This window comes from Apteryx mantelli, chromosome 3, assembly GCF_036417845.1.
Source record: "Apteryx mantelli isolate bAptMan1 chromosome 3, bAptMan1.hap1, whole genome shotgun sequence".
Lineage (NCBI taxonomy): Eukaryota > Metazoa > Chordata > Aves > Apterygiformes > Apterygidae > Apteryx > Apteryx mantelli.
The window spans coordinates 88868504-88896155 of NC_089980.1; the positions used below are offsets into that span (position 1 = coordinate 88868504).

The 27652-nt window shown below is 43.0% G+C and overlaps 1 protein-coding gene across 6 annotated transcripts in view; it reads right to left on the reverse strand.

Annotated features, from left to right (window-relative positions):
- The window catches only part of SOBP (sine oculis binding protein homolog), a 118849-nt gene that overhangs the window by 6437 nt on the left and 84760 nt on the right, over positions 1-27652 (reverse strand). For 2 of the 6 annotated variants that reach the window (XM_067293905.1, XM_013948906.2), the window contains 2 exons: positions 15695-15736; positions 9541-11495 (listed from right to left, as the gene is read on the reverse strand). In XM_067293905.1, the coding sequence (XP_067150006.1) occupies positions 9543-11495; positions 15695-15736 (1995 nt within the window). In that variant the 3' untranslated portion in view covers positions 9541-9542. Of the gene's footprint in view, positions 1-9303; positions 11496-14241; positions 14306-15694; positions 15737-27652 lie in introns of those variants that run through there. The other 4 variants (XM_013948909.2, XM_013948908.2, XM_067293907.1 and 1 more) reach the window with 3 other exon arrangements.

A 27652-nucleotide genomic window follows, 5' to 3' on the forward strand; every position in this document is an offset into this window, starting at 1 on the left:
TCAGATCCTGTCCCGGTTTACCCAGGGGTGATTGAACATTTCTCCACAACAGCAAGGAAGCAGACTGCCCTGCACTGAGTGCAGCACTGGCATATTTGGCAGAACTGTAAGAGCTTTGCTTTGCTCCCTGCAATGCCTCATATACAGATCTGGCAGAAGACAGGATTTTTCATTAAACAACAGGGGTCACGTTTTCAATTAATTCTCCCATTCTGCTCTGGGATAAAGCTGAAACTTTTCAAGGTTCTTTTGCAAAAACAAACAAACAACAAACAAAACAGAAAAACTAAAACAGAAGGGAAACCAAATGCAGACAGTTTCTTCTCCCCTTCCCCTGAAAACAGGTAACCATTGGGATGATAACCCTCCTTTAAGTCTCTGATTTTGTCTGAATCAGAATAGAAACTTTAGCTTGAAATTTTTGCAACCTCCTGTGAGTCCAAACCACCAGGCTTTTGGCTATTCCAAGGGGCTTCTCAATTTTCCTATCAGAGCTGATCTCTCCAGTTAATCTAGTTAAATAGTCAGAAGAAGGCATATTAACTCAGAGTGGCAGAGAAAAGGTAGAGTAGCTGCGATGCTAGCCCAGGTAGGAAGTCCTGCCTCTGAACCTGTAGGAGACTCAATGGTAATCGTGAATGCCGTACTTCCCCTGTATTCCTTCTCACATGAATTGGAAAGCAGAAGGGTTATGCATGGGCCTTACATTTTCATCAGAAATTCCACTATGGACCAAAAAATAATAATAATCTTCCTTTCTTTGCTGAAGCTGCCTTGAAACTTTTTAGTGAAAGGTTTCAGCGTTCAACATCATCAAGCAATCAACGTCTTCTGACTAAAACCCCCTTCATTCAGAGCTGACCTAAGCTTCAGGCCAAGCGTGGCTGCGGCTGAGCCTGGGCAGAGGGAGCTGAAGGGCTTTTCTGAACGCTTCAGCTCTTGCACATTCCAGGTAGGAGAGGACAAGGGAAGCAGCAGGAGCAAGGAGGAAGGGGCCATAGTGGCTGTAGAGGTCCCCTGGCCCAGGATCACCTGGCCTGCCCTCAGACTGGCTATTCCTGTCAAGCTTTGTGCTGCTCCAGACCTATCAGGCTTACAAGAAACTGAAGTTTGGAGTTATATGCAAATATGGCAATCACCAGCTTCTTTTGTTGGAAGAAAAGGCAGAAAACCAAGTCAAGGCATAGTAGGAGCTGAAATCGGGCCCGCTGCTTTGCTACTCTGCCCCAACTGTGTGTGCAGATGGGGCGTTTCCACTGAAAGATGCTGTCCCAGGTCAGGCATCAGCAATTATATTTTCTTTTCCCCAGCTTGAGACTGAATGTGCTGGTAGGGACCCAGCAGGAGCAGGGAGATGCTGCCTTGCAAGCCAACAAGCTGCCACGGTTGAGCTGCTGAGCAGCATCTTGCCCCTGGGGGTGGCAGAGGCGCTCAGCTCTGGGTCCCAGCAGCATCTGGAGCTGAGCCTGGGCAGCAGAGGACACTGCCCCTCTCGCAGCAAGGCCCTAGGGATCGCCTCAGGGAGGGAGAGCTCGTCCCGCCATGGGGTTGGGGCTCCCCCTCTGCAGGGCAGCAGCCACGATCACATTGCTCCCCATCCAGCCCAGCAGCTCTCAGGACCTTTTCCAAAGCCTCCACAGGTGCCACCTCCGGCGCCGCTGCCCCAGATGCCAGGTCGGACCCCATCACACTCAAGGAGGGGGCTGATTTTACACTGCTCCAACACTGTCCCCGCGGAGTCCCCCTGAGTCTCACAGCCACATTCAGGTTCGTTTCAACCCAAACAAGAGCAGACGCAAACTCAGCCAGCTTCGAGGCTCAAGGGCAAGGAGAGGGAGGGGCTCAGGTGGCCAAAATGTCAGGCAGATTATACTATTCGGAGAAGGAAGAGGAAAAATCAACCCAGAACATACAAGGAGCAAGTGGGTTGGACCTAGAATATACCAGAGATGCAGTGCCAGGTGCCTTAGGTGTCTCTTCTTCATCCCCAGCACTGTAAATCACTAAGCAAACTACACTGGCACCAGTCAATATTTTAGATTTCCCACACACATACCCCAGCCCCCTCGAGAAAAAAGGAACAATATTTTTGCCATCAAGAGAACTGGTTTGATAATAATTGGCAAACTGTTGCAAATAGTACAGAATTGGCATTTTAATTGAACTCAGAAAGTTAGGTTCAGAATTCAAATTTTTAGTGACCTCATCATGTATCTTTTCTTCTATAACTAGTATTCAAGCATCTCTCAGTTAGAGATGTTTGTCTCAATTCCTGTGGGAAAGAGTTTTTCTTCCTCCTTTGGATAAGAAACTTAAAAGTGGCAGCACAAGTGGTTCATGAAAGCTTATAAATATTTGAAGCATAAGCATGCAACAGATCATAATGATACAGAGTTTTACATTTAACCATGTGGGCTACAAATAAATAGCTGAAAATTGCTCTAAACATAGGTTTAAATATCAATAGGCTGATGATGGGATGCAGATCTTTCCAGAGAGGTCGGAACTCGATAGTTGTTTCATACTGCACCGCTCAATCTCTACAACCTTTTTTGTTTTTTTGGAAATGTTTGCTTCCATAGGAGATTATTGTATTACACAGCCCAAAAGTCCAAAACAAGGACTGGAAGATGAAATGTAGCCAGGGCGGGGGGGTGGAGGGGGGGTGTTCTTACAACAAATGCAGTTCAGCCTCTTTGCATCTACATAATTTGTTATTGTAGGTTGGCTCAAATTTTAGACAGTAATGTTTCAGAAACACTTGGAAAAGTAAGCCAGCTGCAGGGAGGATATCGTTACAAATTGAGACACATGTTGTACAGGAATACCATTCTTTTCAAATACCAAAATCATGTCTGGGGAAGCAAAGCCAGGCAAATGAGTCAGAGACAGGACCTCGTTCTGCAGTGTGCCGAGTGCTTTCAACTCTCATTAGAGGCACTGATAGTTGAAGGCCCACAGCACTTCACAGGATCTAGCCCAGATATTTAATGAGCTGTATTTTTCGGGGTAGATGCAAATGTTGAATAGTTGAGGGTACCATAAAATGTCAGAGTTTACCTTGATTCCCTTCTTTTACACACGCTTCCAAACACAACCTCTAGTCACATGAGTGAAATGCAGCTCGTTATCAAAAACATAACGATGAGTAAGCCTGAGCTGGGAGGCCTTGATTGATGGAGACACTCAGGAATGTGCTTAACTTGCCTGTTTTGCTGTGTGGGACCTAAAAATAGGCAGGGAGAGACTCAGTTGGTAATCTGGAAATAAAAAATATTTCAGAAAGTCTTGTTTGTCATAGTGAGATTTCTTCTTGATTTCTGGCTCAGATGGCTTTGCTTCTACTTTGCTTGATTCTCCTATACCTTTTCTTAACGGGAATGTAATCTTCTTAAAACCTATTGCTCACTGCTTGATTATGTCCAACTCTTTCACAGCAACAGTCCTCAAAAGTGTTCTGCTCCTTTCTGGCCCACTTTCAAGATTTGTTCCTAATACTTAGAAATAGTTTAAAACTATAAGTTCCTCACAGTTCTTCCAAGTTCACAGTTCAGTACTGAAGGTGGCCACGGCTGTTTCAGGGTCAAGCTTCACAAAAGCAGTTAGATGCTTAACTCCTTATCTGATTTCAGTGGCAATGAGACACACATTGTCCACAATCTCATCCTCTGAATGTAAAGGCAGTCATTGTCTCTGATGATGTTTTTACAAGGTGTCCATCTGTTTTATTGTGATCTTTGTTGTTATGGTCTCTGTATTTAATCATGAGTTGCGCTTTTTTTCCCATAAACTTTCCCTGCAGTGTTGACATTGGTAGCTCAATAGCACAAGAACAAACTGACATGATGAAGAGCTAGAATCTCCTTCTATGCCCATTTTACACTTAATACTTTTGAATGCAGCTGAATCTGCTTTACGTTGACTTAAATGAGAGGAGCATAGGCCTTGTATGTCAGGGTCAGACTCTAAAGCCTCACAAACAGTTATGAGTAGCCCTATTGTTTCAATATGAATGTGGGTTGTATCAACCTAAGGAATGTCATGGATAAGATATTTATTTCAAATAATTTTCTTCCCACAAGACAATTAAAACTGGTAAGGGCCAGTAAGTGCCAAAGTGATCTCTGAAGTGGGTGGTCCCAGACCTTGGGAGGTACCAGTTGGGCTACAGCCTCCAGAAGCCAGACCTGCTGCAAATTTCTGTGAGTGTGTCAATGGAGCTATGGCATTTTTTTGCCAGCTGAAGATCTGGCCCTGTATTTTGTTTGCAAAGAGCTCTCAATGCTTTCCACCTTTGTAAATCAGACCAGGTATAGTTATTTTTAAAAGGGTTCAGGAACCAAGTTTCACATTTGAAACCTATGTCCTGGAAGGCTTTATGGAAAAGCAGAAGGACCCTATCAGAAATTAGCACTTGTTCTTTTGATTTCAAAGTATATACAGTCATCTACAACACTGTACCACAGCCTGCTATTTACTGCCATTGAGACGGAAGTTAGCGCTCCCACACCCTGGCAGCAAGATGCGGGAGCTGAAAGCTAGTCTGGAAGTATGTCATTTTATACTTCATCATTCTGAGAAGTGTTTTTTTTCTGGGAAACCCTTTTTCTTATTTAATATATCTGAGAAGCTACCCAGGCAATTTTGAAACATAAGATCACACTGCTAGTGCCAGGCAGCTCTCAAGGGCAAAGCTTCAGTTCCAAGCAAATGTGTTTGAGGCTTTGTGGTGTTAACAGTCTCTCCTCTCTCCCTTAGAATAAATGGAAAATTTCTGTACGCTCATAAGAAGTCAGGTGAAGGAAAACTTCTGAACTAGAAGAGTAGGTGTTAAATGTATGAGTCCAATTACTTTGCTGATTTAAATTAATTTAGCACCAATGGAACTATATCCACTTAAAATTAGCTAAAGTTCTGGCCCATGCTACTGCGTCAACAAAGATAACTAGCATAAAATGTGTGAATATATAAAATCTGTTTTCAAGTACACCTGTAGAGTCACATTTTGTGCTGATCAGAGCAATGAGGGCAAGGTAAGATGCTAGCAGATAGATGCTACAGTGACACGGGAGCTATAAAAACTCTTAAGGGAGAAAGGAAGGTTAATAGCTATGCCCCTTGCCTCAGGAATCCTGACCAGAGCAGGAAATCTTGTGTTGGACTGTTATGGGCTGGGGAGTTCACAGTGGGATATATATTACTTCTGCTCTGAACTGGAGCGTTCTGCACATTGTATATTTTTACGACTACAATGTATGGACTAGACGGCTGGAGGTTTGGGCCCGTAACTCAGCAGATGCTGACCCCAGGACATATGGGTTGGCTCAGTAGGTGGCCATATTCCTACTATTTCCATACTTCTGGGAGAAATTCTGCTTACACAGGCAAAAAAACTTCCTTTTCTTATCCCTCTCCCCTCAACATAGGACTAGTCAACACACGCACATTCAAGCACACACACATGCACGCACAGAAGCTAGTTGTCAGTTTAGCATGTGCCACTTAATTTTCTAATTCAGTTTACCAGAACTATTATGTCAAAGCCAAGTGGCCCTTACCATTTTGATTTACTTGCCTTAAAAAACCTTGACAGCAAAACTTGAGGGTTAAAATTGATCCTGCCTGATGTAGAGCATGCAGTCAGGCAACACTAACACAGCTAATTTTAGAAAATTCACATTGCTCAAACTCGAAACAATTACATTCAAGAAAATATTCTTCTTCTTAACTTCATTCCTTTATCATAGTGGGGCTTTGGCACTGAGACATCTTTTGCTGGTTGTTTGAATTGTATCGAGCTATAACAGCTTGACAGTCCACATCCTGATGGAGAGACTAAACTTTAACATCAAGGATTATGTTGCTGATTAGCACTTCCAATAATCAAGTAATTGGTACATTAAATAATCCTGAGTTTGGCTAGTTGCCCAAAAAGGTCATGCTTGCATTGATTTCTTTTTAGAGTCCATGTTGCTATTCCATGTATTCAATCTGCCTGTCCAAAACTCTAGCGTAAAAATATTTGGCTAATACTTCCTTCACTTCATACAATTTAAAGCAAAATAAAATCCAGAAAAAGTTGCACATTATGGCAGTATGTTCGGATTTTCCAATTAGGGGAGGTGGGGAACAAGGGAGAAAAAGACAATTCCCTCGACTTTTTCTTCTCCCAGATTAGTGTGGCTAGTGCAAGACAAAACTCCAGCAATCCAAGTCAACAAAATCATTAGTAAAAATCCTACCCTTTTTGTATTTTATTCCTACTAAGGAACAAGAATTTCTCAAAGGCTGTCAGTGTGCAGTGAGGGATCCTCCTCGCAGCTGTACTGCTGAAGGAGCAGGGGGTTATCTCCAGCCCTCCCATGGACTGGGCAGGAGGAACTTGTGGCTATGACGGAGGTCAGGGCTGTGGTCTAAGAGGTTGCACTGATGCTCCGTCTCCACATTCATCCCCTCTGTACAGACACATACCGACTCTGAGCGCTGGGAAGCCTTCACAGACAAACTTCTTGAGGACCAGAAAAATAAGCAGCCCCCCCTGGACTGGCTAGAAGTAGCACTCGCAAAAAGAGGCCGTGCATGAAACCAAAGAATCCTCACCTCAAATCAATCATCGGAACTGCATAAATCAGTTATGCGTGCCTTGAGAGACTCAAAACCCACCAGTATTTCACTGTGGTACCCATTGGAATGAGATGGTTATCACACTGTTTATTTCTGCAGAGTATTTTGCGTATCCTCTTTCCCTGGAAATATACAAAGATCCTGGTCTCACATATCTTTTGTATACAGGCTACTTCTTTTCTTTTTGTGAAGAAAAGAGGGGACAAAAACACAGAGTGACTAGTAGCCATTGCTATGCTATTACACAAACTACCAGGGCACAGCAGACACCTAGGCTGGGCTTTGTCTCTCTTAACTTTCAATGTCTATGTAGACGTCTATGTCTGTGCCAGTCACCCCTAGTTTCCTTCACGACAGAGAGCCATAGGCACTCCTATGGCACAATTCATCTAATCTGTCTTAGTTGTCGACTTTAGGATGAGCTCAACTGCCTCCCTGAAGTGCATGTTTCTCTAGGTTGATTTTAAAGAGAGTTTAGACAATTAGCTCAGCTGTGTCTTCACTACAGATGTCTATATTGGATCATATTAATCTTGCCTGGCAAACGGGCAATCTTGCCTTTCCTGTAAGACAATCCTTACACTGAGACAAAGAAAATTTATATAAAACTCCCAGTGAATAGGAAAATGGTTATTCCTGAGGAAAACCAAGTGGCAGTTCTTGATATTTAGAGAATATAAATTGTTTAGGACAATAACTGTGTGATAAAGCATCCTTTTTGTCTTTTTGATGCGGTTTGTTCAGTTTGTCCACTTTCTCTGTCAAATGCTATCCATGAAGTGATGTCATGTATAATTGTGTCAACAGGAAAAAATAAACAAGCCAGAGAAGCCAGAACTCTCTCTGAGCTTAAAGGCTCTGACTCTGGAAGATGCTGAACTTGTCCTGGAACCAGGACCTCAGAGCATTGGCATTACTGCACCCTGGATGGTCTAGGCAAGCACAGAGCATGCAGAAGTAAATACACGCCAAGAAGCAGCCTGTCTCTGAATACAGTGTCAGTATACAAACGTTCAAGTCTCTTAACACGGGCTAGAAACAAAACATAGATATATAGGGAGCTTGAGGAAGGCAAGAAAGAATGTGGTAACCATAGTTGTCCTAAGATTTAAAAAAAGGCATGCAGTCAAATAGGGCATTCCCACTAGATCAAAGCACTACCCATAGGTGAAACATAGGTATGTTTACGAATAGACAATCTTTCAAGCTCCAAAAGATGCATTCTGGGAGCTGCAATAAAGATCTTGATGCTGAAATAACCAAATGATAGAATAGGTGGACGTGTAGTCCAAGGCTGTGGGTGGGGGGAGTCCCCACTAGCAGGGCCTAGGGGCATATAAAGATTTTAAATACTCATTTAGCTTCTGAGTTATTGTATGTGTTGATTATTAGTCCAAGAAAGTTACAGATGTCCTCTGTTCTTACAAATGTATCTTTTAAATGTGTCAGCACATGCCTAGAGCAAAGAATAATGGCTCTGTTCCACCAAAGAAAGTAAATAAATACTGTGTGCGATCAAAGGAAGTAACGTTTCCGGTGCTGCAGCCAGAATAGGGAATGCAACAGTCACAAAATAAAGAGGCAGCCCTGGCTATACTGCAGTATCTTTGATAGTGCAATTAGCCTGCACTGATGGAGCAGGGAGATACTGCACTATCCCAGATTCCACAGCGTGAGCTATCTATGGTAGTGGATGCCAAGCTGTTCAAGGCAACGTTCGTATTGCACTGCTTCAGTCACTATTTGCGCTACCAGGGACAGGGATTTACTGGAGGCTACAGAGTATTGCACGATTGTAATAAAATCTGGCACGTCACCAAGCCACATCTGGCAAATCATCAGTGTTTTACTGCTGAACAGATTCTTGTAACACCCACCATTTACCCTTTTTCTGAAAGAAGCTCTCCATGCTTGTGAATCTAAACAAATGCAGTTACACTTGTTTCTTGTTCACAGGTTTGAAGCAATAGACATATATTAAACTAACAGTTTTATAAAGGCGCTGTTTTATCAGAGGGATTCAATAGACTGGGAGTAAGGAACGGAGTGGGGTTCTGCCTCTGGAGCATTGTCTTTGCACAAGCCACAGGTGCTGGTGGACTTATCTTTATAGCTGCCATGCCTCAATGCCCTTATCAGAAACCGTAACATATATACCAGCTGTGGGGCAGGGGAAGTCTCAACCGCTTTTCTAAAGTGGGAGGGAGCCTTGCATCAAGGCAGATACCTTGTATAAGAGAGGAAAGGCCCATGGTCCTGCCGCAGTTGCCCATTGCCTATTGACTGCCTCTTCAGCTAAGCCACAAAGGACCAATCCCAAACAGCAGGCAGTCCCTGAGCACCGATATCTGAGGAAGAAAGCTCAGGGAGGAGGACTGACTGCCCCAAGAACCCCGTCTGAAAGCCAGGGTGCATTCAGGAGGCACACTGAAGTCAGGAGGTTGGGGATGACCATTTGGTGAGTCATCTGGACCTGAACTAGCAGTGAATAGCTGGGTCGTCCTGTTTTACACTGTGCTGCAGGGCAAGTTCAGTCATAATCATGACAGCTTGAGCTGCTGTGTAACTCAGCTGGAATAAATAAGCAGATTAATGGCCCAGACGTAAACTATATCCCAGGCAGAAAACCACTGATTTTGACATACACAACACAATAACTTCACAGCCAGCACCATCACAAAATGTTCTGTGAGCAAAAGTGTAATGAGGCTGCTGATGGATGAAGTACTGACAGGTACAAATGCAATACAACACAAAGAACAATATTAAAACATAAATACCAATAGTTTTCTGAAAGTGCTGATAAATCAGAATCTGTATCTCTCTGTTTCACAAAGGCCACATCCACACGAGTTTGGCCTCATACCTGAAAATACTCCCTCTACTCACACAGAAGGCAGTAGTGATTACACAAACCTTTACTTATTCTGATTTCGAATTCGGAGACACCTCCTTTTCAATGGTGGCTCCAGATCCTCTGGCCCTGTGCTGAGTATTGGCGTTGAGATAATGCATGGCGCTATAGCAGTCTTTTCTGCTGGTTTTGGCACAGGCTGGATCACGCAACCTGTCTTGGGTAGCATCCGCAAAGCATATGCATGGTCCTCGTCTGCTGGATTGTTAAGGTTCGGGTCTTGTTTGTCTCCCGCTGCAAGGGACTCCTCCCCAGTCTTCTTGCCAGCCTCTCCCTCAAGGTGGCAGTTCGATGCACAGTTGTTCTCCTTAACGGACTCCAGTTCGCTCACTGCCAGCTCCTCTGGGGGCTGAGGCTTCTTCGGCTCTGGGGGCAGCTCTGGGTTCTTGGAACCCTCCGTGCTCTTTGTGCCATTCACAATGACATTGCAAACCGCTGCACTAGTTTCTAGCCCTGAAGTGCTGGAGGCCAAGGAGACAGGACAGCAGTGCGCTGCATCACCGCACAGCAATGTTTTTGAGTCAACTGGGCTGCAATTGTCCCTGCAGTCGCTGCAGTTCCTTTTGTCTGAGCTACCAAAAGCCAAATTTACAACACTGTTAGGTTCACGTTCAACTTTCACTTGGGCATGTAAAGCCCTGTGGATAACATTGTGCAGCCTAGACCGGTGGCCTACTGTTAGGTCTATCACACCGTCCTGCGGACCCTGTAGCACACTGGGGAAACCAAATTTATTGTTCACTGGACTACTAGGTCTGACAGTCAAGTCAACAACTTCATTTTTACTGTGCTCCTGAAGCACTTGAGTTTGATTTAAGGACTGGCCTGAGCAGCTCGGTGACGAGTCAGAGGATTTAGAAGATCCTTGCTTTGACTCTTGAGGGGATGAAGAGTTATTGGCTGGCTTCGCCCCTGGCGTCTCGCTGGAGGTGCTCGGAATGAAGTTCTCGCCGTTGCTGGAGAAGCCATTGGGAGGCTTGGAATCGTTGATGTGAGGGATGGGGATGGGAATCGGGATGGGGACAGGCAGTGGGACAATGACAGGATATGGCACTAACAGAGTTGGGGGTGGCACCAGTGGGGCGAGGGATGGCAATCCAAAGTTCATCATCTGCGGCATAGGCATAGGACCATTTGGCATCATGCTGACGGGGGGAAAGGGAAGGCTGGGCAAAGGAGCTCCAGGAGGGGGGGGTGGTAACAAACCTGGAGGGTTCCCAGGCATGGTAGGTGTTGTGGGGGGATGAATATGAGGGGAGAGCATTGGCCTGTGCATGGGGCTGGAGGTGGGACCCATATTTCTGGGACCACCTGGTGGCGGACCGATTCCAGGAATCATTGGATTTGACAGAGGGCTGTTAGGATTTGAGGCATGGTGAGGCGGCCCACGAATAAACGGTGGACGGATCTGCTGCATAATTTGCTGTTCCATGAATATGGGCAGAGGAACTGGCCCACGGTTTGTCATTACCATGGGAGGACTGCGAGGTGGGACACCAATTGGAGGCACAATGCTAGCAGGTGGCTGGACAGAAACTGGTGGAATATTTGGATTCTCACTGATGGGAATAGGTTTGGGAACTGGCGTGGGGATTTTAGTGACAGAGCAGTTGGTAGTGTCAGATGGAGAGGCAGTGGTAGACGCTGATGGTCCAGGACCTTGAATTTGGCCAGCTGCAGACGCTGGGGATGGGGCTTTTCTCCGAGCATCTGCTAACGGTATATTCCAAGAATCTGGAGTCAGCAGCTGTACCCCAGTGCCTTCTGCTTTATTTTCGACTGGAGGATGCAATGTACTGCACAGTCCAGCTGGAAGATTGGCCTGTGTCTCTTTGTAGAAAATGTCCATTTTGTACTGATTGAGACATTTTGCACTGCAGAACTGAAGCCTTCTTTCCCCGTCCCCAAAATCCAGATACTCTTTTGTGTGTCTTATGTGCTTACACCAGTCACATACCTACAACACAGTAATAAAATCAAATCAGGTAAGAAAAGCAATCTCTCTTCATAGTGTTATTTTAAAAGTCATTTTTCAGTTGCTTTCTAAATAACCACATTAGTTTTCTAGCAGGAAAGAAAAAATAGTCATGTTTGTGAAAACTATGCTTATTGGCTCCAAAATATCAGTGAATTGAATGTAAAGAATTCAGTTTAAAGGGCCACTCCCTTTTCATGTCTCCCATGATCTTAATTCTGCCTGGCATGGTATATTATATATCTTATATCCATACCACAGAGAATAATCCTCAGCTGGTGCAAACTGTTATAACACATATATGTACATATGCTAAATCCATATGAATATGGCTGTGATTACTCCTCAGTGGTAATCTAAACACACCTGTACCATCTGAGATGCAATAATACACACTAACTATGATAACAGAAAAAGGACTCAGAAAGTTGTTGTGAAATGTGAAATGCAAACCATTACTGCTAAACAGAAGCACACTAACTTTTTACGTTTTATTAATGGTATCAGATAATAAATTGGAAAGGTATTTTAAAACAGTATGACAGAGCAAAAAGCATCATTCTTCCTTTGCCTTTCATTCCAAGGAGAAACTTTGAAATAGTCAGGAGATTTCTATAAGGTTCAAATATTCCCAATTTGTGATGTTTTGACAAGTTGGAATTACTTTCTGAGCTGTTTGCCCACTCTTGTATACTAGTCACTTTGAGTAAAACTTCTTGGCAAGCAAGGTCCTATTTAGCAACTTTTGAAATACTATAGCAAAAAAGTTTGCATTGCAGGCTTTTTTGTTTGTTTGTTTCTCCCCTTTCCATTTCATCCTTCTCTGTGTTACTATCAGTGTGGTGAAGGCATAGCCAATTTTTTTTAAAGTAAGGCTGCAGAACTAATTAAGCTGTGAAAGGTTTTCCCAGTTGTAAACCACTAGACACCAAAGTTCAAAAAATAGTCATTCTAGGCTTCAGAATCCATTACTTCAGATAAATTATTGTGATTTCATTAACACATTAATTTTGCAACACCAACAGCTCTCACAGATGGTGAAGACATGATCTACAATTCAAATATGACTCTTGTTTGCACAAATGCCTTTCCTTCATATGGCATTTTAAATGAGAATTAATATGAGTAATCTTGCCATAGCTATAAACAGATAAACAGATGTCAGATTTTTCAGTGCCTTACTTTTTGACAGAATTTTACACACACAAAAAAACCCATTTTTGTCATTTACATTAGTTCTCAAAATATTCCATTGACAGAGATTTTTGGTGCTTTCTATCAGCATGTTGAGCCTATGACCATGTCAGAACACATCATGATATTGTTTGTTCTGCCTTTTCCAAATAGCCCATATAAGCTTGCTTTGAAATGACTATATCTATTGTATGAAAAAAAAAGAATATGATTTTGAAAAGACTGCATTAAAAGGATAATTAATTTTAATAACTATTGGCCATATAAACAATTCAAAACAACATATGTCGGGCATCTGATTACCCATCTCATTTAACTCTCAGCTTTCCTTTAATATAAACAGTGGTGACATTTTTGAGTTTTCAGTAATATATCTTTAATATATATATTCACACACACACATACACCCCTATATGTTATGGCTATTAGACTGTTTATTTTAACTCTGCAACCTTCTGGTTATCCCTTTTGGTTACTATTTCATTCCCTCTCCTGTCTCCACACCTCTTTCACACACTCACACACATACTATGTTTCTCTGCCATGAAGTTTTTATCCCAAGTGTTAAATCAAACTAAGTAATTACTTGAGAAATAGCAACTATGAAGTAACCTCTGAAGTATGGAAACGTAGAAGCCAGATTTTAGCATGGACCCATGGATACAGCACTACGGAGGATATATCAGAGGGGCTACAGAGGATATATCACCTGGCCCAGTGGTCTTGGGCTGCTCTGTGCAGTCTGCATTAGTGCAGGCTTATTTCCAGCACAGTGGCCCACCCAAGTAAGAAAAGGCACAGTGCCAGCGCTCGGCACCCACACTTCCCATGGCCTGTGGGATTTTATGAGCACTGATCCTTTCCCTGAAGTAGGAACTTCCCCACTTCCCGCAGGAAGGACCAGCAGCCTTTGCAAACGCCACTGGAGCCGGGCAACCCCTTGCTGCAGGTAGTGCAAGCACATAGTCGTGGGCACTGAACAATCCCAGGTATTTGACATGTTTGTGGATTTTGCCACCCGCCTGGCAAGTCAACACAGCCCCATCACAGGATGAGCTGATGGAAACACCATATCATTGACTTCCTGAAATTCCCTGGCTTGCCACAGTTTTCCAGGCAGACAAAAGTTTGTGAGTCTATGCTATAAAGTAGTAAGTGCCTGTTTACCTCGGTAAAGCTGCTGGATTTACCTAAACATCATACAGAGCTCACTACTGCAGAGGCAAAATGCTATTTATATTGCATGTACGGAATCAGGGGTAACCTGCTCCTTCAGCCGCTCGCAGGCTACACTCTTGCCCAAAGAGCTGTGCAAAGCAGCAGCGTGTCTCCGCAGGCACCCAAGAGGCCCCAGCCCATGCCGTGGCCAGGACAAAGCCCAGCAGGCCCCTTGCCTATCAAAACAGGGTCCGTTTGCCGGGGAAAAACCCAGAGGAGGCCGGTCCCAGTGGAGGCTGGCCCAAGGGTTGGGGCAGGATGCCAGGCTGCCATTGCTTCCCTGATTTAGCCCTGGGATAGTGCAGCTAAGACTCACCCTTCCTTTAGGGCAAAGAAAACACACCGGCTCAACGCTTGCAAGCCTGGTGTCGAAGAAGCACCTGAGAAATAGGAGAGAGTAAAAACAGCCTCCTTATCTTTCTAAGAAGAGCCCCCTCAGTGACTTTAATTAAACAGACTGAAAGCAAAATACAACAAAAAATCTCATGGCATCTTTTCTAATCATTTAATTTTATTAGTTATCAGTTGAAAAATTCACTGAAATACTTTAGTGTTTTATTGCTGTATTGATTTGTTTATCTCAAGTGGGATCCTATGTCACTTGCAGCTAAACAAATATTTTCTCTTCCCCGGTAAAATATTTAGAAATCCTGCTTGGAAATTCTCTACTGATTTCTCCTGTTTTCAATAATTCACTGAGGTATAAGAAATTCTGAAGTCTGTCTGCTTCACCCACATATTGATCACAGACTGTTCTGTATATTTTATCACTACATAAAATTAATTAAAGACACAGAAGTTAAAAGCAGTAATTCTGTTCCTCTGAACATCCTGGAAGGACCACATATCTAATAATTATCTCATTGATTTTATGCAACATCTCAAAGTGTTAAAGTGAGCGTCAGTGATAAATGCCTATCATCTATTACACTTATATATTCCATTATTTTTATATCTATCTATTTATATAAGCAGTAAGTCTATGCTGCTTATTTAAGATACAAACATAAAATGTGCGTGTCATATGCAGGTAATAAGACACCTTAGAATATCATAGTAAAACGCAAGAAAACAGTCTCTACAATGAGGGGGAAATTACTGGAGGAGAGAAAATGTCACTTAAGAATTAATGAATCAAATCTGTCTTACAGGATTGATCATTTAAGATGAGGTCAATGAATTTATGATACAAATGGCTATATCACTAGAGGTAATAAAATGGAGCAATATCATTCATTTTACTTCTAACTAATGACGTGCTCAGAGTAATTACAGATTTCTTCTAAAAGCCTACACTGATTATTTCAGATGTGATAGGTGAAACATATACATCTTTCAGTTCAATAAAATAACATTTTCTTATCTATAAAATATACAGCAAATGTCTTAATTTTTTAACTACTTGCATTCCATATAGAACATCATTTTTTATAGGCAGCTCAAAATCTCTCCATTCATCCATTGCTTTTGCTTCTTTCTCCTGCCTTGTCGTTTCCCTGTACTGTACAATCAAGAGAGGAGCTCAGTTCTTGCAGAACATTTGTTAATGTAGAGTATTGGCTCCTGTAATGCTTACGCATGGGGGTAGTTCCCCCGGCTTCAGCAGGATTAGTCAAGAGAGTTGATGCCGCAGGATCATGTTCTTAGGGTCTGACCCAGCACCCATGGAAAACAATGAAAAGACTACCCTTTATCGCAGTCGGCTTTGGATCTGATGCTTAATGCCGGATTCTGCTCACCCTGAAACCAGCATGAGCTTTGCCACTGACCTCAATCGGCGCAGACACACGGCCAGGGGATTTCTGCAGGAACTGCGGCAGAAAAGCCGGTAACAAAAGTTAATGAAAGGAATACACAGGAAAAAACAAGCTACGTGATTAGTTAGTTATCTTGTCAGACATTTGCTAACAAACATATGCAAAGCAACCATTTTGTACCTTTCTAACCAAAAAGAAGGTGGCACCCTTAGCTTTGTGACCAACAAGTGAAGGAGGATCATGAAAATTTCAGGGCTAAAGGGTCAGATCTTGCAAGGTGCTAATAGATCCCCTAAGCACCTTCATCTCCCTTGGAAAATACTGGTCATATCATTCCTAGGCAAACACACTTCACATCACAAATGCCAGAACATAAAACCTGAATGACAGAAAGATCAGAAATAAGACAACTGCCTGTCTCGTTCAGCTGTAACACAACAACCCTCAAGAAGATTAAATTTACCTAACTGGGGCATGTCCAATTCTAAACAACAGAATGAACATTTCCTTTAGTACATTTAATGTATTTATATTTTAGTGGCGGGTTGCCAGTGTGCTACTTATAAGCTCAATGTCTTGATATCATTCATCCGTTTTCCTGTGAAACATGCAGCAATCTACACCACTAGATTACTCAGAAGACACTGCATCAGCAGAAATATTACTCGTTCCTGATATGGGAAGACCAAGAAAGCCAGGACTGAGGCATCTTGTAATACTTGTATTTCTCTAGTACAAAGAGGAAGAAAAACTATTCCTGTTGGCATCCATACCTTTATTTTGATAGAAATATCCAAAGTCATGTCCAAACTTTGCCATGAGGTTACCCACGCAGGCACAACAGACTTTCTGCTGAGCTTAAAAGGGCCGTGCTCGTGGCTTGTGGCACAGGTAATTAATACTTTAATCAGCTGTCAAATGCAGGCACAAAGTTCATCCATTAGTGCAGTCCACCAATAACCTCTGAATAATAATCTAGTGTCAGACGCTATTTCATTAAGAAATACATTTGCTAACCTCTCTGTCTGTGGAGGTATTTACATCAGCCTGAGAGAAACCAGGCATGAGTAGCAGGCAAACAACATCACTACTGTAAAGGAGAGTCTCTGTGCCTTATACACAACACTTTGGACCAGTATCAGCTCCTTTGTAAAGCTGAGTGAGAGGAAAGAAAGGGGTCACTAGGGCAAAGATAGTCCCTAAGATAGCCCCCAAAGATAGTCCCAAAGATACTTTTCAGCTTCTCCAAAACCAGACAGTGAACAGTGGAGCCCCTCTCCTTGGTCGGGAGAACACATTAGTGGGACACCTTGCAAAAGCGAGGGCTGAATCAGATCCTCAGCATAAGGCTCTTATCCAGGATGCCAAAACACAGGGCTGAAGCTTATCGAAGCCTCACTTGCTGGAATGAAATCCACGTATTGAACTTTACTGCGTACTTTCTACTCCCTTTTCCCACTATGGCATCCAACTGTTGTCTCTTCATATACACTCAGGCATATATTCTGGCTTCACGGACACCAGTGCGGATTTCCTGTGCCCGCCTGGCCCAGTCCCGTGTGGCCTTTCCTCTGAGCCTAGACTGAGCCCCAGGCTCTTCACTGCCGTTTCTGACCTTGCCACTCGCTCAGGATGTGCAAGGAGTGGAAGCAGAGGCCTCCCACCCCAGCCCAAAAGCCATAAGGCGAGGAGGTAGAATCACTTCCCCCCTCACACACGCTCCTTCCTGGCAGCCAAAAGCGAACGACACACCAGCCATATGTTTTTCAGCAAGGCCTCAAGTTTTTGAAGCCTGCCAAACGCTGGATGCAGCAGCAATCTAGAAATTAGAAAATGGCTTGAAATGCATATACAGAGGTTTCTAGTAAACATTCAGATGAGTCACCAGCAGTACTCGTACACACCACCCAGTTACCCCCTTGCTTTCCTGTGTGCCAATTACCCAGCCAACTACAAAACCAGCTGCTACTGTGACACAGGAGACACTGAGCTCAAACAGAAAAAGCTGGGGAAGTACGGAGTGCCCGGGCCACCTTGGAAGGCCATGAGAAACATTCCCAGCAAGATACCAGGGAAGAATTCATTGTATCATAAGGAAAAAAACCCAGATCAGTGTGTCCTGAAGCTGTAGGGTTAGCATTTGTTGCCTAACTACCTTTAAAGGGCAAAAGATTGTAAAATCTCTCTCAGCTGCCCTAGGTAGCTTCCCCAGCTTGTTGTGAATGCCTGCTCCCTGCAGGCTTTTCTCCCAGGCAGGGAGCCTTACCATTTATTCATGACTAAGGCTTCTACTTGGAGCAAGTCACCTAAAAAGTTCAACAAGGTAATATTAATGTCTAAACAAATCCCTTTGTAGACCCTGCCCACAATGCTAAATCCCACATGGCTGTATCTCTGCATCATATTGCATGATGTAGCACTCAGAAACTTGGGACAAGAGCCATATCTTTAGTATAAATGCCTTCAATGGTCATGAGTGCAAAGAAGCCACAGTCCCCAATGGGGCTCCAGGTCAGCTTGACTCATGCTGCAAGTAATAACGGCAACTCTGAAATCTGTCCTGACGTTGTGCTCTCTGCCCTCCTCTCCTCACTGGAGGACTCACTCACAGAGCTGCTCGAGTGGAGGCAAAGCCTCCAGCCGCATTGGGAAGAGGCTGCTCAGCTGTTAGAAAACAAATATGCAGCAATTTGCTCGATATAAAGATCATTCCAGAGCACTAGAATTCCCTTTTAACATTTTCTGACTCAGAAAAAAAAGATGAATGTTAAGAAGCGCAAGCAAGGCACCCTTTCGTGCTGTTTGGGAAACCGAGCACATGAAGACAGCAAGGATAAGGTTGCGCTCAGACATGCTGGGTCAGAGGGAGGAAGAGGAGGTGAACATGTTCCATCCAGAGACAAGGGCAAAGGGCACACTCCTTTGAGATGTTTGTAATAAGCAGCACAGCAGAACTGTAATTCATAATTTAAATGCTTTTTTGTTTATCCTAATGCTGCTCTGCTTTTTCCAGTTAATTTAGTTGCTACAAAAAGTATTCAGCTGACAGTACCCAGCCAAAAGCAGCACAACCCATCGTCGCTCACCATGGCGTCCCGTGTCTCCCTACCTGGTCCTGCTCCAAAAGGCAGCCCCTGGACCCACCGAGTTTTTGGCTTTCTCCCGAGAGTGGTTTGGCAGCCCTGGGCACGGTCCACGCATGAGCAGCAGCCAAGTCCCAGCCGTGGACCTATGGCACACTGGTGCCTGGAGGGCAGGGGCACCGGCACAGGGGTCCCTGGCAAGGAGGAAGACTGTGGAAAGGGGGAGGCAGTTCACAGCCTCTACTTCCAAGACAACTGTAACCAAGCCCTCTCCCTCAGCTGTCCTTACTGGGAATTAACGCTCTTTCACTACCAAACCTCAAACAATGCTCATAACAGGCCTAATCCAAAGTGGTGGCTCCAAGCAGTCATCCAGGCTTGATCACCATTTTCAACATGCTTACTGCAAGATGTTCAGCATGTTTATTGTGGCAGGATTCGCCTGCCCAAGATGGCTTGTGATAATTTTTTATAATGATTGTTCCACTTGAATAGAATGATTATTATAAAAAAAAAATCATTCCAGCTGAAACCTGCTGCGAAGGAACCCCGAGGCAGGCTCTAACACACTCTGAATGTGGTTGTAATATAGCTCGTAGCAATGCTAGGTGTGAATGCAAACAGATTTTTATAATGTTTGTAGCTCTGTGCAAAAACAGTTTACAAAACAGAACACTGCAGTTGCCTACAACTTAAAACTGTCCTGTAACAAATTTAAAGTCTTTCTTTCCATCTATCAGTTTAAAAGAGAACAAAGTTTGCTCGCTTGCTTTTTCCTTTTGATGACGTAACCTTCCCAAATTTCTTTCTCTCCTGAAAATCTTTACCACAGTTTTCTGAGGCGAGAATACTGACTTTATGTCATTTAAATGCAAGACCCACTCTGTCTCCATTTTTCATTCTAATTATGTAAAAGTCTAAGCTACATGAAGCATAAGGAGAAAATAGAGCTATTTAGTAATTAATGGCTAATGATAAAATGATTTCACTTTGGAATCATTGCAGTTGTCATCTGTGGTATTTAAGACACAGTCTTTTCAAAGCCCTTGTGTTCCTTTGTTTTGGGGGGCTTTTTAATGTTCCCAGTCAAAAGCAATGAATGTAAGTTATGCTAATGCCCAGTGCAATTCTAGTTTGCTTCGTATTTCATCAGAATGGCTACATATTTGATTTTGTATATAAACAGCTGAGCTCCGTGTTTTCAACTTCAGTCTGAGGCTTTGAAACCACAGTAGGAACTTTGGATCTGAAATCTCTGGTGAAGCCCATAATATGGTGGGCGAACTTCAGGGAAAATGAGTGTAGTGTGAAGTGGGATTTGCCAAGAGGGAAGTTCTTCTCCCCAGAAACCTTTCTGTCTAAAATAACACGGAATGGAACAATAATAGCATTTAAACCTTAAAATCCTTAATGTGGGGTCTTTACACTTGTACCATATAAAAGTTGATTACAGGGCACATCCTTACTGCTGTTTCAGTACTGGCTAAGGCTATCATTCCAGCAGTGACATAAATCCTAAATAAAATTAATATGCTGCAGAAGATGAAAGGATGGCTAGAGTGGAAGAGGCGAGGGGTTGCCATCAGCAGGACAGACAATTTGGCAGACCAAGTGACCTAGTGCTGGAAAGTGACCCCAGCACAGAAGGCCCTCAAAGATGAGTGATGCTCTGAGACAAGCTTTGCAAAGCAGATACAATGCACATCAACCCCTTTGCATCCTCCTCCAGTCACCACCTTCCCAGTAAAACAAAAGTTGTTGGGGGTTGTTTACACTTCATATGGGAAGATTTTTAGCTTGGGTTCTTGGTCTTTGCTAGAAGACAAACCAAGAAGATAATGCCAATCAAAAATCAAGACTAGCATGGTACAGCATTCTACACATACATATGGTGCAGAGTTCATTCTGGCAAATGACGTAGCTCCATTATAATCCACAGGAGCTCTCTGGGTTCGCACCAGCAGGGCCTATGACCTGTGCTTCGTGTGAACATAACAGCAGCTCTACTGGCCAGACCCAGCTTCCATCTACGCCAGGATCCTGGACCCTACCTGGACAGTAAGCAGATGCCTGGGGAGGAGTAATAACACAGCAAACATATGTTCCCATTTACTGCACTATACGTGTACAGAACTGAAACCTATAAATATATGATAAAAGGAAATTCCTCCTATATCTTCACAGGACTACCAGTAGGCACTAATATTTAATATTTACTGCTTAGAAAGACAAGCTACATATAAGCTGCTCATGGAGAGATGCTAAAAAGGGAATTTGCTCTGACGGCCATACCTATGATGCTGATGCCTATCTGCAAGGAATCAGATCAAGACTAGCATTTTCCAAAGTGCCTAAAGAACTTCTAAGCCTGAAAACCCTTTTCAAGGCTAATACAGGCCCTTAAAAACCTGTGTCCTACTGCAAGTTGACTGGTCTTTCAGCAAAACTACATTACACAAGAGACTGTGGGGCAGAGCTAACCTCAGTTCATGCCATCACGTCCTCATGGCTCATCAGACCACTGCCACAGATCTGAAAGGAGTGTAACAGCATTTGCATAGTGTTGTACCCACCCCAAAAGGCCAAGTGGCAGTTCCTCTTCCAGACTTAACCTAGTCTGACAGGAGACTGTTCCAGTGTGTCTGTAGCCTGGTTCTTAGTGAGCCCAGGTCATGGGTGGGCTTGGTGGAGTCCATGGAGGTCTGCACCATGCTCCTCATCACCCTGAGCTTGAGGGTGACCGTGGGAGAAGCCAGCTCGGCAGACCAGTGGCACAGACACATTTGCTAGTCAAGCAAGCTGTTTGATTCATTTTATGAGCGCGTTGGTCAGCTTAAGCTATGACACCTGATTTCCAAGCCACAACTTTCCATGATGTGTGCTTTTAAACTTACCCGTGTCATGCAATATTCTAGGGAAAAACTGCACACCTAGAAACAACTAGATTGAATAGGTGGAGCTGGGAGTCTTGGTGAACTACAGTATGCACCTTTCAACAACAGGTGATTTTCCTTAATGATCTTTAAGCTGTTAGTGCCATAATGAGAGCTTTATTTCTTCCTAAAGATGACAGTAAGGTACCTCCTCAAACTGCTGGCTCAAAAGCCTTTCAAAGTATCAGCAGTGAGAAGCGCTGTAAACACCTTGTGAGCAGGACAAGAATTGTCGGCTTTGAAAATTCAGGAAACCAAAAGAAAGAAAACAAAGCTAACATCTGGAAAAACATTTCTGGGCCTTAGAAGTACTTCTTCACAGTATCCAATGCCTGCCGCCAGTTTGCGGCAGCAGGGCAAGGTCGCACTACACACCCCTTTCCTCTCCTTAAAGAGTGGGAATGCATCTCTTTCCTCATGAGGAAGGTTACCTACACATTGCTGGAAAACCTTCTGCATGGTTTACATCTCCAAACACTCCATTACAGGAGACTGCTGAGCAGCTTCTCTGCCGCTGGGGCGCACAGGCTGTGGGGACCCATGAGTGTCCCACTCGAGAGCAGCTGCCAGGGCCCATGAGAGGGAGAGACAACTGGGCCTGCAGCATTGGTGCTCCAGGAGCTCCAGGCCCTCACGCGCGGGCTGCAAGGGCTCCCCAACTGCTATTTGCAAAGGCAGGACTGAGTATCAACTGCAGACGATTTCTTCTGCAGACCAGCTGTCAACTAGTGGGTTGAGGAAATAGGGTCTGTATGTGCTACACTTTCCAGTATTCCCTGCATTGAGCCCCAGTAATCAGAAAAAGAAAGGGAAATAGAGAGCAATTAACACAGTAAACGGTTATATCAAGTTCTTTGGGGAACTAGGAATGCTGTTAAATATGGGAAAACTTAGAGGCAAAAGAGCAAAGGGGCACTTTACAACCCCCAAATAGTATCTTATTTACTAGGTGACCAAATCTCCCTAAATGAGAAATCTTCGCCCTTAACAATCTTATGCTACCAAATCTGCGGATAACTTTAAAAGCCAGATAAAGATTTGTATTCTATAATTAACTTACTTCTTTATTCAGCACCTGAATAAACATGTTCACCCTCCTTTTCTGAACAAAACTTTATTCTGGTCATATAGTAATAACATTGTGAGATGGAAAATAACCCATGTGGCTCATCAGTCTAGAATTTATGTCTAGTAATATCTTATATGTATTTTTTCTCCAATATATTTTCTTTTTAATATTCAAGAGAATATAAAAATAACAATAAAACCCCCTCCATTATGTTTCCAGTGGCTCATAAGATGGTTGACAGGACTATAAATGTAATAATGAGGTGGTTTGAGGGGCAGGTTAATGTTTTTTGCTTGCACATGATGCTTTTAGCCTAAGGCATTGCTTCAGGCCAATACCACTTCACCTGGGCCAAAATCACCACTGAACACCCATTAAATCACTCAGACTTAAATGTTATATTACTGGGTCCAGAGAATATTACCGTAATCCAGATTTGAAATATTGCTAGTCCACAGAATAGTAAATAGGAATGCAATCTGAAACCTTGAGAAACCTTTATTTACCAGTAACTAAGAGCTCTAAGACCAGTTCCTCCTCTCACATATTCCATTTTGCAGTGGTATAACTCATACGTTTTTGTGTTGTTTCTTCTGATTTATGCTTGTACAAGCAGGAAGCTTATGGAATAGAAGTCTCTGGGTGCTTCGGACTATACATATAATTTTTCCACCTATCTATCTATCTAGTTCAGGGATCTTCAGACTTTATTATTACATGTTAATCTTTATGATGCAATATTTACAGGTCAGGACCTGTTATGCTGCAATGGAACTGGCTGGGTCTCACAGTCTCCTTGGTGCAGATCACCCCCACATGCACATTTCCCCACCATTCACAAGCACGTAACATCCTTGAGGGACTGCATCAGTTGTTTACTTGGAAAAATGGTGTTGGGGAAAGATCGACTTCACTGTTACTAAAAATGGGTAAGAAAAATCAAAACTTTCCAAGAAGAGCTTTGTTGGCTTTAGTCTGTAGAGCTTTGAAGGGAGTCAGAATTGTTCCAGATTTGACTGCTTTTGATTCACAGTTTGAGAGTTACTGATCTTGGTACTGATAATGATATGCACCACCCTGCATTCCAGATAACGTTCTGTTTAAAAGCAGTTCTCCTTCTGGAAACCACATTTGATTAGAATAACCGGGCCAGATCCAATATCTGCTTGGATCAAGGAAAAGTTTGTCACATCAGTCACTTTCAGACCAGGACCAAGATGTGTCACATCTCTTGCAGACTGGGCAATGGCGAGTGGAATACATTTTCCCATTTCCTCCAGAGCTGGGGGCTGGAGAAAATGAAGCCTAGCAAAGAAATTACTCTGTCTCACACAGGGGCAGCACTCTGCATCCCTCTAGTTTCTCTTGCTCTGAGGCACTGATCCTGGCTGAAACCCAGTCTGTCAATACAGCCCCAGCTGCCCTTCCCCCTTCTATTAGCACAAAATCACCGGTTGAGAGAGGCTTATTCTGACCAACTGCTAGACTCAAACTTGGGCACTTCCAGAATGAACTGTTTATTCCATATGGAGCAGGTAAGATGATTGAAAGGAAAGGAAGAGACGGGGAATGCACCAGTCTGCACACCCTGCAATTAGAAAAGAGACTAGGAAAAGAAAGGGAAGGGAAGGGAAGGGAAGGGAAGGGAAGGGAAGGGAAGGGAAGGGAAGGGAAGGGAGCAGAGGAAAGAGAATTGAAGCTTTACTCTGTCTCTGGTGGGTAGGTTTTACCATGACTATTATGGTTGCTAGCTACCTTAAACCACCATTTTTCAGGATTTTAGCCTTAAAAATAATAAACGAGACGTTATGAAGGTCTGAAACCACAGCCTAGAGCCAAACATATGGTGGATGAATGTGTGTGAAAACTTCCTTGTCTGTTTCTGGTCATTCCCCTCTTGTTTTACTAAGAACATTCCTGCCGTGAAGCTGAGCTTCCTCTGACAGGACCTGCTGGGTGTAACAGTGGCAAGCAGCAGCGAGCTTCATCGGTGACCTAAGCCTGATGGGAGGAAGGCTACCCCCTTCTCGTCCTGCACTGCCCACTATGATACTTTTGTCAGGCCTGAAACATTTGCTGGTTCTCAAGTAATGGAAAATACACCTTCTTCCTTGGTGATTCACACATGCTTCTTTCTAAGCAGGTATGGATGTGGAATCTGAAAAAAATTCCACTAGATCTTTTCTATTCAAATGAAAAGAGAGAAAATTTCTTGTTTATCTCTCTGTTCAGGAAAGTTTGTTTAGCATTGGAGCATACCTGACATACAGCTATTTACATAATGTCAGAGAAGGGTCAAATCTATTCATTGTTACACCGGGATGAATTTGGGATAACTCCACTGAAGGCAGTGTTGTTTTTCCAATTTGAACTGTGTAACTGAGAGTTGAATTTGGCACAAAGTATTAATTTCTCACCAAGTAGGGTGCATTACGAGATAAGGCATCAGACATGTTATTCAGTAAAGAATTACAGGAAATCCTTTAGTAATGCATTATGTTACTGTAGATGGCACTCATTCCTTGTCTGTATGTATTATGCACACTGCAACTACATAGATTTTATTATGTAAATGCATCATGACAAACACTTTCATACTTACAAGATCATGCAGATGATTTTCTCATTGCATGACATAAGCAACAAAGTAGCTATGTGGAAGCTGCACATCAGGACAAAAGAAATCAACATATTTAAACCCTCACCTGCAAGTGTGCTGCAAGCAAAGCTCAAAAGTGCTATGCATTTTTAACTCCTCCTCAAAAAGGACCACTTACTTCTTGATTTCTCCTTCTCTGGGTCTTTCCACAAAATTCCTTTTGACAGCAATTTTCATTTCACAGGGTAGTATAAAACTGGAACTATTCCTTGTCAAACCAACTGAGATCTGGCTGGCGAAGAGAAGATGAGTAGCTGTTGCATACAAAGACTCCTAACCACTTATTTGTTCAACACAACTGAAATGTTTGCTTTTTTCAATGGCTTATTTATTTATTTGTTTTAACATACAGTCTGGGTCAAGTGCTCCTCCCTCAGTGACTTACAGCAGTTAAAGAAGGAGTTATGTAGTTAGAGTGCTGAATTGGGACTCACAGGTTGGCATTTAAATCATTGCCCCCAAACACAAAATTCTTGAGTAACTTTGGACAAAGGGAAGGGTAGGGAGTGAAATAATCCAGATGACTTAATTTTAGGTACCTACTTTGCCCAGCTCAGAAGGTTTGTGGACAGAGGTAGGTGTCTCTGGAGGGCAGTTCACAGCAGGAACCTAACTAGGAGGCTCTGAATTGATCTCAGAAGCCTTTCACTTTCCATTGATTACAGAGGGAGCAAAGGGAAGCTAAGCTTGGTCAAGTGCCTAGAGTTCAGAGGTTTATATATTCTGTATTTTCACCCTGTATCTTTGATCCCACTTTTAAAGTGGGAAGAAGGCTTCCCCTTGTCAGGCTCGCCTACTTAGAGCATGCGCTTTTTGAAATGGAAATCACGTTTTCTTAAAAGTGTATACAGTATCCAGTACAGTCAGGTCACAAATACAGCTGGTGGCCACTCAGCACTACCTTCATATGAAAAAATCCCAGTATTACTACGGGGCCCTCTTTCCACTCTTTGTGACTCAGCAATCACTAAGGGTTTTGCCCAAGCCCAGGATTTAGGATTTGGTCCACTATGGCTCGGTACACATGTGCATACTTGAACGCTTGTACACCACCCCTTGTTACATGAAACGTTATGTGGAATGGCTTGCTGCAGGATGCAATATAGTAATGGGAGAAAGGAAGATGGAGTTAAGTATAGCATATTTACTAGTAGACATGATGGAGTATATTGACTGTTCTTCACATCTACCAAGAACGTCAATCGTGATATAGGAAGAGAGATGACGGGGAGGTGGGGACATGCTAGTTAACCCCAGGCACTTGTCCAAGCATGACAAGAGATCTGAGGTATGTGCAAGGGTTGAAATTCCATTATAGGTTTTAAATAATTAAACACTACATGTTTGGAAGCTCATTCCTTCCTATTACTTTTTAAATAATTAATCTGTATTTACATCTATTGAACTTCATGGAGCTCTACAGATAACAAATTTGAGTCAAGTTGCAGGAGGAAGATTTTCCTGTCTGACAGCATTACAAATGTTTTTTATTGTATACAGTAACTTCAGCTATGTGGGATCAGTCAAAATCCAATTCAACTAGATGCTGTAGATCAGAGACATGTGTAAGGGGTTTTCTATCAAATTATTCACAAGTAATCAAAACACTAAGAGAAGCTGTAAATTCCCAGAGGAAAAAATGTGCTTCTAACATCTTAGAATAGCAAAAAATGATTCAAGTTAGAAGTGAGTAAACAAAAAAATCCTCCATGTATTTTTCCTTCTGTACCCATTATTCTCAGGCTAGTGCTATCAGTTCCATGTAACCTGTAGTACAATTTGGTAAAAATTAACAACCTGCTGCAATTGAAAATGCTAATCTCAATAGCTAGAATAACAGATATAACAGAGTAACAGAATCTAGAACAGCAAAAAAAAAATCTTTATCTACAGTACTTCTCTTCCTACAACATGTTATTTCCTTCTATTTACTTCTGGTTCTAGCTGCATAAGCCATTATAAAACTAGCAGTTCCACCGATACCACACACACTGCACCAAAGCAAACAGCCAGCACGGCTCAGAACCTTCTAAACAACAGAGCGCTAAACCAGGCTCCTGAAACCATAGCTCCGCCCTCGGAAATGAATCTGTGGCAATGGCAATAGGATTACATGTTTATGGTACATGTGATTTCCAGCTCAAGTTAGCTTCTATTTACAAGCAAGCAGATATAGATGCATTCACTTATGCAATTTTAGCTGGCATTCTTGCAAACTCAATCTGA